General features: G+C 37.0%; 1 protein-coding gene across 1 annotated transcript in view; it reads left to right on the top strand.

The window, feature by feature from the left end:
* The window catches only part of REV3L (REV3 like, DNA directed polymerase zeta catalytic subunit), a 178,127-nt gene extending 163,801 nt beyond the window's left edge, over positions 1-14,326 (top strand). Inside the window, exons 28-32 of the mRNA XM_030882819.3 lie at positions 3,472-3,609; positions 5,424-5,614; positions 6,299-6,545; positions 8,770-8,979; positions 13,214-14,326. Of these exons, the coding sequence (XP_030738679.1) occupies positions 3,472-3,609; positions 5,424-5,614; positions 6,299-6,545; positions 8,770-8,979; positions 13,214-13,354 (927 nt within the window). The 3' untranslated portion in view covers positions 13,355-14,326. The remainder of the gene's footprint in view (positions 1-3,471; positions 3,610-5,423; positions 5,615-6,298; positions 6,546-8,769; positions 8,980-13,213) is intronic.
* Positions 14,327-14,866: the final 540 nt, after the last annotated feature.

Genomic DNA, 14,866 nt, shown 5'->3' with positions numbered 1-14,866 from the left:
CTGTCTAGATTTGAGAGGGAACATAGGTCCCCATCTCTTAATGGGAAAAATGTCAGAGTCACACTGTGAGAAGGGTATGTGGGATAGAAGATATTATTTCTTTGGAGAATGCAGTCTGCCACAGGACCTTCGACTATTTTCACTTTACTTTGGATATGAAATATGCATTTAGTTCTTTCTGTATAAAACGTACTGAGCTAGGAGAGGTGTGGAATGCAAAGAAGCATGAGACACAGTCCTGCCCTCTAAGAGCCAATAATCTAAAAGGAAAGATTAGAAATGTATGTAAATGATCTTTCATTGTAAACTTAGGAAGCAGTCTCCCTAAGCACTGTAGGAGTGCAAAGAAAAGGTATTATGTCCTCCTAGGCTGGATGGGGAGACTCCATGTAGGAGGTATACATTGCATTCTGTCTCAGAAAATGGTTAGAATTTCAATAGGCAGCCACGGTGCTGCAGTCATTCTGCACAGAAGAAAGTGGTATATAGAAGGATATGGAGTAGGAAACGCACAACATGGGAATACAGAGTAGCAGGAGAGAAGTCTGGAAAAATAAAGTTAAGACCAGATTATGGAGTGTCTTGAATGCCAAGCTAAAGTGTTTAAACTTTATTCAGGAAAGTTTATCAAACAAAAGCATGACAGAGCTTTTTGGGGAGGACTGGCCTCACAGTGGTGTGGAGATGGACTGGAAAGAGAAGAATCTCAAGACAGGATGCCTTTTGCAACCTGTATGTCCTGAAGTAGTGAGATAAACTAGCGAAAATAAACAATTCAAGAGAAAATGGAAAGAAGGATGGGCAGGAGTTAAAAGTGGTTGATTTAGGAGAGCAGGTGTGGAAAAGATAAAAAAGGGAGAAGAGAATCAAACATGACTCCCAAATGTTTATCATGCACCTACTCTGAAGCAAGAATTGTGCTAGAAGAGATTCAGAGAGGACTTGGATACGGTATCTGCCCTGAAGAGTGAGCATTCTAATTGCAGGGAGAGAGGGAAGAAAAATTAGAAAACAGAGCGATAATGAGCGCTATTCTAGAAGTATGTGTGTGATGCTGTGGACATTCAACCTATCTGGCAAAGTGAAGAGCATGGTGTCCTTAGAAAATAACACCAGACGTGAAAATTTACCTGAGATAGATCACAGGCCTAAACATAAAAGCAAAAACTGCAAAACTTCTCAAAGAAAACAGACATTTGTTAAGAATCGTGATGCATATGTTCATGAGTATCAGTCTGTAGTTTTTTTGGTTTTTTTCTTGTATTGTCTTTGTCTGGTTTGGGGACAGGAAAAAAAAATCTGACCTCATAAAATGAGTTGGAAGTGTTTCCTGTTCTACTTTCTGAAAGAAAAAGTGTGTAAAATTTTTTCTTAAATGATTGATAAAATTCATCAGTGAAGCAATCTAGTCCTGAAATTTTATGGCGGGGAAGGCATTTTCAATTACAAATTAAATATCTTTAATATATATTATTCAGGTTTTCTTCTCATGTCAGTTTTAAAACTTGTGATTGTCAAGGAGTTTGTCCATTTCTCCTAAGTGGTCAAATTTATTGGCATGAACTATTTATACTTCCTTATTGTGATTTTGATATCTGTAAAATCTTTAGTAACATCCCTTTCACTTTTGATAATTTGTTTTTCCATTTTTTTCCCCCTTGATCATTCTAGCTAGTGGTTTATCCATTTACAGAACTTTCTGAAGAACTGTATAATTAATTTCCACTCTTTATTATCTCCTTCCTTACACTTAACTTTGGGTTTAGTTTGCTTCTCTTTTCCTGTCTTAATTTAGAAACTTGAATCATTGATTTTAAACAAAAAATTTTAATATAAGCGTTTAACAGTAACAAATTTCAAAACACTACTTTAGTTTCAAATTTGGTATCTTGTGCTTTTATTATTATTCATTTACTTCAGTGATAATGACCTGTAGGTTATTTAGAAGTGTGTTAAGTTCCAAATTTTTAAGGATATTCCAGACATCTTTTTGTTATTAATTTTAATTCCATTGTGGTCAAAGAACATAGTCTATATAATTTCAATGCTTTTAAGTTTGTTACAGTTCGTTGTTTCGTCTAGCACATGGTCTCTTAGTGAATGTTCCCATATGACCTTGAAAATCCCTGTGTATTCTGGTTATTGGGTGGAATGTTCTATAATGTCACTTAGGTTAACTGATAGCGTTGTTGAAGCCAACAACAATCTTACTGATTCTCTGTCAATTTCTAGAAGAGAGGTGCTAAAGTCTCCAAGTATAATCATAGATTTGCCTGTTTCCTCCTTTTAGTTCTGCCAGTTTCTATTTCATGCATTTTGAAGTTTTCTTATTAGGTGCATATACATTTATGGTTATGTATCTTCTTGACAAATTGATACTTTTATCTTTGATAATATTCCTTATCTGGAAATCTACTTTTTCTGATATTAATATAGCCACAACAGCTTTGTTTTGATTAGTATTAACAAGTGTATCTTTTTTCTAACCTTTCTATGTCCTTATATTTAAAGTGGATTTCTAGTAGAAAGCATATTGTTGTATCTTTTTGATGGGATCTAATCTGATCATTTCTGCCTTTTACAAGTTACATTTTTTACACCAATTTTTACACTTTCTACACCATTTTTACACTTTTTACACCACTTACATTTAGTGTGATTACTGATACAGCTTTGGGGCAGAGGAAAGGACCAATGTGGTAACATAAAAAGGGGTGGGGACACACACCCATTCATCCAGGAATTCCAATTCAAGGTATTTATCCTGCAGATTTATCCATGCACGGTTGTTCACTGGAACACTATTTGTAACTCCAAAAGATTGGAAACATCCTAAATAACCCATAGTAGGTAACTGGTTACAAAAATTATTATACCCTCATAAAGTGGACTGCTATGTAGCTACAAAACAAAATGAGCTTTCTTGTACAGGATGGAATGCTCTCCAAGATAAGTTATTAAATGAAATAAGCAAAGTACAGAGTGATGTGGAAGGTAAGCTACCCTTATGTATATAAGTACATGTACTTAGATAGAATATTTCTGGAAGAATATACAGGAAATCAATAACAGGATGCCTCTGTGGAGGGGAAGGTAGACTTTTCATTGTATATTCTCTTATAACTTTTTAATTTGTACCATATAGTAGGTGTTACTTAAAGTCATTTTTTAAATTGTTTGAAAAGATATGATTGAAGACTTTGAGAGAGCAGTATCAGCTGAGGAAGGAGCAAAATTGATAGTGCAAGTAAAGGAGTGGGTGTGTGGTGAGGAAGTAGAACAACTCACTTTGTGTGTTTTTACCTGCAAGTGTTGTCTCATTTTGTATTATGAATTCGTTGGGCCCTAAGCCACATTTAGAATTTTTTATAATTGACATCTGGTTAAAGAGAGAAAAAGGCATATAAAAATAAGATATTCATGGTTGGAAAAAAATGGTTATTGATAGATATTTTATTAATTTCGTCACAGGTATATTTGCCCTGTGTCTTACAAACAAAAAAGAGGTATGTGGGTTACATGTATGAAACATTGGATCAAAAGGACCCAGTATTTGATGCAAAAGGAATAGAAACAGTCAGAAGAGACTCCTGCCCTGCTGTTTCTAAGGTAAGTTTTATCTGTCTTGTTGTCATCTTTAAGAAATAAGTGGCTAGGACTTCCTTGCTGGCACAGTGGTTAAGAATCCATCTGCCAATGCAGGGTACATGGGTTTGAGCCCTGGTCTGGGAAGATCCCACGTGCCGCGGAGCAACTAAGCCCGTGCGCCACAACTACTGAGCCTGCGTTCTAGAGCCTGAGAGCCACAACTACTGAGCCCACATGCCACAACTACTGAAGCCCATGCTCCCTAGAGCCCATGTGCCACAACTACTGAGCCTGCATGCTCTAGGACCCCGCATGCCGCAACTCCCAAGCCTGCGTGCTGCAGCTGCTTTAGCCCATGCACCTAGAGCCCATGCTCCGCAACAAGAGAAGCCACTGCAATGAGAAGCTTGCAATGAGTAGCCCCCGTTCGCCGCAACTAGAGAAAAGCCCACACGCAGCAACGAAGACCCAATGCAGCCAAAAAAAATAATAATAATTTTAGAAAAGAAATGTGGCTAAAGAATCCGGTACAAATCCTTAAGCACATATCTAGGTGGAGGAACTATATAGCCTATATGACTATGTATAACTATAAGAGGAACTGTATGATTTTTTGAGAACTTCATTTCTAATGAAAACAACTTATTTAAGTCCTTAGTTTCTGACTTCTCCCACACCTTACCTTTTATCACAATTGCTAAAAAACAACACTTGAACTTGATAAAAATTTCCTGTCTAATCACCTAGAGATGATATATGGCAACACCCAAAAGCTATGGAGCAGGATAAAGAAGGGAAACTGAACAGAGAAATTTCATAAGTAATGTAATCCATCCTAGATTAACTGAAATTCTGTTTACTTGGGTTACCAAATACAAGTTAGGCAGATTTCTGAACAATGGTAATATAAATTACCTAAATTTCTCAACCATAGTATCTCATATTTATTTTTTCTTTATTCAGGCCCAGATTCCTTCTATAACAAACCAAAAATAAATGGTATAAATGGAATAGCACTCTATACACTGAGTTTTACGAGAGCATTAAAAGCATAATAGATTGATAGCAACCTATTATGTCACATATAATATTATGTAAATTTGAGATATTTTTTAATACTAGTTTCTGGAAAAGATATCCAGTGCATTCTTCCTCTGAGGGAAGAATGGTGCCTTGGCTAAGTTAGCAACTTCTTGTATAAATATGTATGGATTCCAGTACTCAGAATAAGATACAGAGCTTTCACCTGGAACTAATTTAAATTCATTCCACTGCATAAATCTACTGCATGTCAGTCATTTTCTAGTAGAGATACTCCAGCACAGAAAATTCTATCACAGTTAGTATATATTTACTGACACTATAAAAAGGCAAAAAGACTGACTTTATTTCACTGCTTGGTGATGTTTAACTTTATTTCACTGCTTGGTTATGTTTAAACTTCTCTCTGTCCACCTGAATCCAGCCCTTTCTATAATAGGGTTAATACATGAAATGATGTCTGGCTTTTTGTGCCTGGAGTGTTCTTGGCTATTTAAGACAACTTAAATGTTTCGTGTTGCTCATCACACACAGCAAATGTTTCATCTGCATGTCATCCCGATATGATTTTCCTCAAACTACATAATACTCTATTTTTAGAAATCACAAGTTAAATAAAGTCTCCAAAATATTTTCCAGTTTCAATAATTTTTATTATCTAGTCATTGTAAATAGCAGATTGTTCAGACAGATCAGCAAGTTTCAGTAATTAACGTAATTGAAAGTATAACAGCAATGATGAAATATATTGGGGGATATTTTTTCCTTATGAGCATATCCATTTTTTTTTAAAGATACTTGAGCGTTCTCTGAAGCTGCTATTTGAAACAAGAGATATAAGTTTAATTAAACAGTATGTTCAACGACAATGTATGAAGCTTCTGGAAGGAAAGGCCAGCATACAAGATTTTATCTTTGCAAAGGAATACAGAGGAAGTGCCTCTTACAAACCTGGCGCGTGTGTGCCAGCCCTGGAACTTACAAGGTAATGATGTGCACAACAGCACAACCCCCAATACCTAGTAAGTGTAGTCCTGGGATTTGGAATGGTTTGGAGTAGATTAATAGACACCCAGTCTGCAGGCACAGATACACAATTGTCTATTCCCCTGCCCACGTGAAGCCTTACTAAAGTGAGTGGGTGACCCCCATATGTTGCAAGTTCTAAAGAAGAAGAAAGAGCTCCTCTTCTGGCCTTCCCTGCAGAAACTAAATTTAGTGAAATTGTAATCTGATACAGAGCTGGAATTGATTGTTTTTCCCATATCAGAATCACTAGGTAGTCCTTAATTTTCATTTACCAAAGCACTGAGATGGTATCATTCTAGAATCAGATCACCTAATCAGCTAAATTTTATCCTCCATTATTAGATTTACAATAGTTAATTCTTAGTCTTAGGGGATAGAAAACAATTTAAGGTAGTTGATATCTGCCAACTCATATTGTTCTCCATGTAACAGTAATTTACAGAGTAAGTTTTATTAAACTCTCACAGCATATCCACTTGGTGCCAACTAAGTGAAGTGTATACAGTTGTCAAAAAAGTTACTTGAAGGTTCCCCTTGTTGATTTCTCATGGTTTCATTATTGTTTAATTCTCATTTAATTTTCTGGAAAGATGCCTTCCATGACAGTCTTTGAGTGACTATTTTATTTGGATTTAAATAGGAAAATGCTTACTTATGATCGGCGCTCTGAGCCTCGAGTTGGGGAACGAGTGCCATATGTCATCATTTATGGGACCCCTGGAGTACCACTTATCCAGCTGGTAAGGCGCCCAGTGGAAGTCCTGCAGGACCCGACTCTGAGACTGAATGCCACTTACTATATCACCAAGCAAATCCTTCCACCCCTGGCAAGAATCTTCTCACTTATTGGTATTGATGTCTTCAACTGGTATCATGAATTACCAAGGGTAAGCCTACTAAATAGTACCTGTGCTGTGACTCTAAAGAGGGAATTCACTTACAATTTTCAGTAGAGCTAAAGATTTTATTTACATGCTATCAGAGCAAAGCAAATGCTTTATTATCCTATACCAACAAAGGTGCTACATTTTTCTGGTTTAGTTTTCTACAAACACCTTCCCAGCTTCTGTCAGATTGGCCAAATTATAGAAGATTAAATCCAAAACTACATCAATGGTAAACACTTAACTATAAAATAACTCAAAGCAGCTAATAAAAAGTAAACAAAGGAGGGGCTTCCCTGGTGGTGCAGTGGTTGAGAGTCCACCTGCCAATGCAGGGGACGCGGGTTTGTGCCCCGGTCCGGGAAGATCCCACATGCTGCGGAGCAGCTGGGCCCGTGAGCTATGGCTGCTGAGCCTGCGTGTCCGGAGCCTGTGCTCCGCAACAGGAGAGGCCACAACAGTGAGAGGCCCGCGTACCACAAAAAAAAAAAAAAAATTGAACAAAGGAGAGCAGAAAAATCCCTTCAAAATGGGTGTTTAAGAAATGTATAGGATGTAGTAGCTAGACATATTCCTGCAGAAACCAGACTAAGGAAATAATGTTAAAATAGCACTTTACTAAAGTAAAACATGCAATGTGGAATCTTACCAAAGGGAGTTTTGCTTGAACTCTTTTTTTCTTAGTTTACCCATTAGAAGCCTGAAGGAACGATTTGTGGTTCTGTAATAATCTGGGATACATTACTCTAGGAGAGTAGCAGTTGTTATCTGATGTTTAGAATTAGATCTGTCATTTGCTCAGACTATGAAAGGCTGAGGGTATGCAGGAAAACTGATAAAAGTTGATAATTAAATTATTTTTACTTTCTCAGTGAGCACTTAAGGCCTCAAGGAAAAGAATAAGCTGGGAAACTGAGGTTGAAGCTGTGCTTCAGAGAATCTGTGCTGGCCAACATCTGTAATGCTGTGTCCTGGCTCTATGCCACAAAGCTATTACTATTTTTCATTTCATCACCAGCAAGAATGTTAAAACAATGGCATTTATAAAAGGCTGACCTAATAACTTTTATGCAGAGTGACTTATAAGACAGCAAGGGAGTACACCAAGGGTATGATTGTAAGATGATGTTATTTCAGTGTGAAAAAGAGTATCAGAAGACATCTCTGAAACCAGTATTACTTCAAATGAGGAATGATTAGGGAACATGTATCTAATTTCATTTGAAATGTTCCAGGTTTACTTTTACTTGAATTTTGCACCTTACTGCCTAACAAGTTATTTTTAACCTTCCACTTACCTTGCTGCCATGGCCCAAATTGCGCAGCCTTAAACAGTATCTACTCTTAACCTGGATTTCTTCCTCTGTCCTCTGTGATCTCCACGCCCCCATATGATCTCATACATCTACATATCTCAACCAGAAAACTGAGTGACAGGGATTTCCCTGGTGGCGCAGTGGTTGAGAATCTGCCTGCCAATGCACGGGACATGGGTTTGATCCCTGGTCCGGGAAGATCCCACATGCTGCGGAGCAACCAAGCCCATGCACCACAACTACTGAAGCCTGAGCACCTAGAGCCTGTGCTCCACAACAAGAGAAGCCACCGCAGTAAGAAGCCCACGCACTGCAACGAAGAGTAGCCCCCGCTCACCACAACTAGAGAAAGCCTGTGCGCAGCAACAAAGACCCAACACAGCCAAAAATAAATAAATTAAAAAAAAAAAAAAACCGAGTGACAGGAGACTATTTTTCTTTTTTATTGAAGTGTAATTGACATACAATCTGGTATTAGTTTCAAGTGTACGACACAGTGGTTTGACATTTATATACATTGAGATGATCACCATGATAAAGTCTAGTTATCTGTTACCATTTAAATTTATTATAATATTAGTGACTATATTTCCTATTCTGTATATTATATCCCAATGACTTACTTATTTTATAACTGGAAGTTTGTGCCTCTTGAGACTTTTTTTTTCCCAAAAAACGAAAACAAAACAATATTATCTGATGATATTAAAGTGTAAAGGAACGACTTTGTTCTTTTCTATAGCCCCATTGTCTAGAACAGTGCCTGACATATAGTAGCTATTCAGTATTTGTTGAACAAATGAAATAATGCCTTAGTAAACCTGTAATTAGCATGAGAATAGCCACTCTGCTATGAAGCTGGCTCAGACTTATTTCTGAATTGATATTTTTCTGAACTGTTGTTTTTATAGATCCAGAAAGCCACCAGCTCCTCTCGAAGTGAACCTGAAGGGCGGAAAGGCACTATCTCACAATACTTCACTACCTTACACTGCCCTGTGTGTGATGACCTGACTCAGCACGGCATCTGTAGTAACTGTCGCAGCCAACCTCAGCATGTTGCAGTCATCCTTAACCAAGAAATTCGAGAGTTGGAACGTCAGCAGGAGCAACTTGTAAAGGTACAACCTTGTTCAAAAGACCCAGAATCCCAAGCAATCTGATTCTTCAGGGAAATGTAGTCAACTCTTGAGGGAGGTGTAGTGTAAGGTGTGAAACTCTGGTGTGAAAGTGGAATAAGGATTCTAAGTTAATAAACTTCCTAAAAATATCATAATTGAACTAAACTATTAAAAATGGCTAAATTTGTTTTATAATTTAGTTTTTGTTTTTATAGAATAGTGTATTATGTTTATTAGAACCATAGAACTACAATGTCCAGCCACCCAATTTCTTTTATAATAGTATTTCTAAAAAAGAAAGAAAAGTACTAATTGCTTTGTCTACCATATCTACTTACCATTCTCATAAAAATCTGGTTTTCCTAGAGAATTGCTAGTAAACTTGGAAGGTTTGCAATTCTGAGAGTCAAGATAGAAAATTAACAGTTAACATGATTTAATCTTCCTATCTGCCAGAGGCTGGCTGTTCTAGGCCCTCTTACAGATGAGTAAACTGACACAGAGGGATTAAGTAATTTGCCCCATGTTCCACTGGTAATAAGCAGCCGAGACGGGATACAGACATAAAATACAGACATAAAATGCAGAGATAATTTTTCAAATGTGGAATTCCAGCAGAAATAAACAATAGGAATCTCTTGAAATAAGTTAGAAAATTAAATCTAAAGGAAAAAATATTATAGCACATTTTTTTAAAGTAGTATATTTCTTAAAGGACTGATTATATCTTCTTATAGCATCATGTTTCAAGTTGCAATTTTAGCTTTCAGGCGAGAGAATAACAATTTTGAGGTGGAGTTTGTTTGTTTTGTCTTTAGAAGAGCAATATATAAGGTTATTATTGGAGTGTTTTAAAACCAACCAGATAATTGAAAGGCAGTGTGATATAGTGGAAAATGAATCAAGCTGATAGTAAGAACATCAGGATTCCAGTCTGGACTTCATAGTACTGGCCATGTCCTCTGGCCCCAGTTTTCTCAGAATGTGGGTTGATGCTCTTTCCTAGGTCCTATCTAGCTCTATCATTGTGAATTCTAAACGACCACTCCTGGCAGCTCGTCTGTTCATATGCCTAATGTAATCCAACCACCTATGTAAAGGCCAGGTTCTACACCATGCCCCTCAAGGTAAAAAGGCTTCTGAACCAAGTCAGAGTATCCACAACCTCCTAGGAGGACAACCTAGCTGCCACACAGTTGAAAAGGGAGAGAAACCATCTCTTGAGAGACTAGGCTCTTAGAATAGAAGGATGATTAAGGACTGGTAAAGTAGACACTGTTTCTTCCGCACCATTCTAGCTGCTATTCTGCACTGGCAGAAAACTCTTAAGTTGTATAGTGTATAGCCAGTCATCCAGAATGCATTAAACAGATTTCATTAAGGACAGTAAGATCTCAAGGTATGATTATTTTGATGCAACCACAGAAGCCTAGCTTACTGAAATGATAAAGTGGCTTTTCCCTCTCCTAAATAGTTGTTAAGTACGCTCACTTTCTCCTTCCCTTATGTTACCATCCTAGTCCAACCACCATTATCTCTCCCCAGACTCCTGCAACAGCCTCCTACCCTGATCCCCCGCCATCCTGTCCATTCTCAACACTAGCTCGAGCTTCCCCACCGAAGAGAAAGTGAGCCCAGTGAGGGCAGAGGCCCTGCCCTTCCCTTGCTGAGTTGGCTGTGCCTAGCACGGAGTCCAGCCCATGGTGGGTCGTACACATGTATTAAATGAAGAAACAGCTTCTTGCTGAATGCACAGTTAAAGCAGCAGTAAGTCATTGGAGTGATTGCCAAGCAATTTGCAGCCACTCTGTCCCAGTTTTTGTACCACTTTGTACTAGTGGTTCTGGTTAGTACAACCACTAGTCACTGGGTGACCCCAGCTTCTGTTTTTTTTAGGTTACTACCCCAATGGCAGCAACCAGCCCTCATAGAAAATTCCCTAGTTGGCATCTAGTACAAGGTGCAAACATGGGCAGGACCTCCAGAGCTCCACTGATGTCAGAGGCTGTGAGTGGCCTCTTCCCTGGACCTTACTGTCTTCTGTCCCCAGCAACATGCACTATGCTAGTTGGTGCCATCAATTTAACCACAACCTTCCTTCAATATTAGGTCTTATTTCTTATAAAAATGCAGTTTTAAAAGTAACGCTGTTTAAAATAAGGATGGTTCATCATCTTTAAAGGGATATTTTAACTTTAGGATTGTTTTTTTCCTAAGAGGATTAAAATGTGTGTCTCCTGTGCACTAAATAATCTGTAGGAATTTTCATAAAGCAGAAATTACAGGAGATAAAATGAGAAATTGTCAGAAACATTAGTAATAGATTTGATACACCTCTCAGCCCAAGACCAGTCAAGTGATCAGAAATCAGTACAATTATTAAAGATCTACACAACATTATAAGATAGACCTTATCCAACATTAGAGACTACACCTTCTTTTCAAGTGTTATGGAATGTTAAAAAATTGAACATATTTTAGTCTATAAAGAAAACCTTAATAAACTTCAGAAAGTTGAAATATTACAAGCTTATCAATACAATTCTATAAAGCTAGTAAGTTAATTATAAACTCAGAAAACAAAATGATCCTTCTACTTGGAAATTTTAACACTCCCTGTTAAACAAACAACACATATAAATTCTAGACAACCATAGCAGATCTCAAAGAAAAATTCATCAACTTAAACACTTTTAATAAAAAATGAACTTAAGCATCTGACTGAAAATTTTTTAAAAAACAAGAAAGTAAGCCAAAGGATAGCAAAAAGAATCATTAAATATTAAAGCAGTTTTTGTTTTACGTTTGCTAAAATGTAAGTTTCCAGGTTGTGGTGTTTAAAGTTTTAAACGTAAGCTGCTCGGGGTTTAAATCACCAGTAAAGGATCTTGAAACTAAACATTGAGTTAAATTTAGTGAGGCAAGTAATTCCATCCTGGTTTATTTATCAGGCAAGCACAGCAAGTGCATAAATATTTATCAGTTTGTCCTGGCACCTGAACGTAGCTGCAGTACATAGAGCTGCAGTGCAGACATTCCATATTTGGGAGTAGGTTTGAGTCTCTTGGCAGAGATCTAATTAGTGAAAGTCTTCAAAGTAGAACAGCAGCACACTTACTTTTCAAGAGAGCATGCTGAAGCACAGGGCTCTCAGTAGTTTGCTTGTGGCAGTATCATAATACTGGTACAGTAACCAGCGTGCTCAGAAAAATGGGCCTTTCAATTGCCTGGAAGATACTGGCGCAAAGAACAAAAATTGTTTGCCCTGTGAGACCTTTAAAACAGAAGCTGTTAGATACAGATCAGAGAATTAAGTGGAGCAGATCTGATTTCTCTCTTAAAAGGTTAGTATGGTAGCTGCTATTTGCTATCCCTTTTTTTAATCACTTGGATACACTATTCACATAAAAAATCAGCATATATTTTCTTGACCCTTGGGGCCCTCACTAGTAGCCTTTAACGTTTTTCATGTTTTATCAATTTTTTAAACTGTATGTATAACTTCAGACTTTACATATTAAAATCTGATCACTGGGTAAGACATTATAATGCTTCTCTTTAAAAATTGCCTTATGATTTATTATTTTCCTTTAGATCAGATCTCATTATACATTAGAATCAACTGAGAACCCTAAAATGTACAGATTCTTAGGCTCTTATGCCCATAGATCCTGATTCATTGGTCTGGGATGGGGCTGAGGCATTAGTCTATTTTTAGGCTCATGTACGTAAGCCAGGGTTGAAACTACTGGTCTGCACTACTACTTTCAAATTCACATGCTTTGATTTTTTTTTTCCATACTGGCATTTTCTCTTCTGAAATAAGAAAGTGGGTAACATTTTTATGATTGGCATACAAAATGTTTAATATAAGTAACTTGAAAGAATAGTGTACATAAGCGCATTTAAGAGACAGTCTTTGAATGGTAATTGGGTAGCCTATTATGTGTATGTTAATATAATAGGATTCTACCATAAATGAAAGTTGATCTTTGGGATGAAATGAATCCTTAGGGAATTTTGTGCTCTGTGGTTTGTGAAATAATATCCTTTAGAAATGTGTCAACTTAGGGTTGGCTATGCTTCAAAGAAATGAAAATTAATGAAACTTTCTGTAATATGTGCCATATGTCTGCCTGTAATCTGTGGTGGGTCATAAAGGAGGGATTATAAAAGTTGTTACATCTAGATAGAAACTTTCCTATCATTTGATGTACTCCTCTTGTACTTTCAGATATGCAAGAACTGTACAGGTTGCCTTGATCGACATATCCCGTGTGTTTCTCTGAACTGCCCAGTACTTTACAAACTCTCCCGAGTAAATAGAGAATTATCCAAGGCACCATATCTCCGGCAATTACTAGACCAGTTTTAAATTGTCAATATCACAGAATTCCAGGTGCTATTTTTTTCAGTGTTTACCACTAAACTGTTGTGCATGGTGCTTTTTCAACTTTCATCGAGTCAAGTGTGTTCATTGTCTATTATCTGAAGACTATGAAGACTTTTATGCTGAGTTAAAAATTGTACTTGTTGATCTCTGAATAGCTCACTTCTTCCAGTGTACAAACCCCTCATCCTTTTGCCTTTTCAACATTGTTTTATAATGCAGGTGTCGAATTTGCTACGGTATGCATAACATCTTGTAAATCCATTTGAGTAGATCATGTTTACTTCCCTGTGGAAGGAGCACTGAAAACCTCTTTAAAAAAACATTCGTGTTTTCCTTGACCTGTCTGTATCAAGACGTGTTATATCCATTCACTTCATAATTTTGACTGCGAAATATTTTGTAAATACACTTTTTTACTTTTCAAACTAAGTAAAATAATGTGCAATGAATTTTATACAAATGATTTTCAAGTTGTTTGGTATATTTCCTCTAGGTTTTGCTTGACTCAGAGTAGAGTTGTTATTTTGATCAAACTGTGCAAACAATAGTACCATGTGTAGCATTTTGAAAGTTATTTTCTAAAACCGCTGTCTTGCTTTAGCTATTAATGGGGCATTGTGAGGAACTGTGCAAAGACTTTTTTGTTACAAACCTGTGGGCCTGTTGCAATACTTTAAAAATAAAAAATTTTATTCCATTTTTGCTTGTTTTGTATAGACATTTCTATTGCTTCTAAATATGCTTAAAATATTTTCTTTCCTTATGTACTGTACAGTTAATCTTATTTGCCATCATCTTGAACACAAAATGCGTATTTAGAATATTTGTATAACTGTATAAAATAAAAAAGGAATTATGTGGTCAGTGCATTGTTTTCTAAACTGGAAATCATTGTTTTAAAAGTTAATAATGGAAACCATATTAAAACTGAATAAACTACGAAATACAGCAGTGTGGTTTTATCTTGCTGTAAATAGAATGATCTTCTGTTTTATAAGCCTACATTAGTTACATCCTCCCTACCCTCTCTGAATTTTAATGAGGTAAATTTAACTCGTTATATACTAATTGATGTTGCAATTCCCTAACCAAAACTTTAAGATTTTTTTTTAAACGGGAGCAAGTAGTCTAGGAAACGTTTAGCTCTCATCCATGTTCATATTCATTTAGATAATACTTAATTTTGAAGCCAAGACTTTACAACGGGAAAGCAAAAATTTTCTTAGTACTTTTTTAAAACTTAATGCCAGGACTTCCCTGGTGGCACAGTAGTTAAGAATCTGCCTGCCAAAGCAGGAGACGGCACAGTAGTTAAGAATCTGCCTGCCAAAGCAGGAGACTCGGGTTCAAGCCCTCGTCCGGGAAGATCCCACATGCTATGGAGCAACTAAACCTGCGTGCCACAACTACTGAAGCCCATGCACCTAGAGCCTGTGCTCCGCAACAAGAGAAGCCACCACAATGAGAAGCCCACACAGCAACTAGAGAAAGCCT

The sequence above is a fragment of the Globicephala melas genome, chromosome 14 (genome assembly GCF_963455315.2).
Source record: "Globicephala melas chromosome 14, mGloMel1.2, whole genome shotgun sequence".
NCBI classification, from domain to species: Eukaryota; Metazoa; Chordata; class Mammalia; order Artiodactyla; family Delphinidae; genus Globicephala; species Globicephala melas.
The sequence above is the reverse complement of the archived record's forward strand: the minus strand, read 5'-3'. Positions and strand labels throughout refer to the sequence as shown.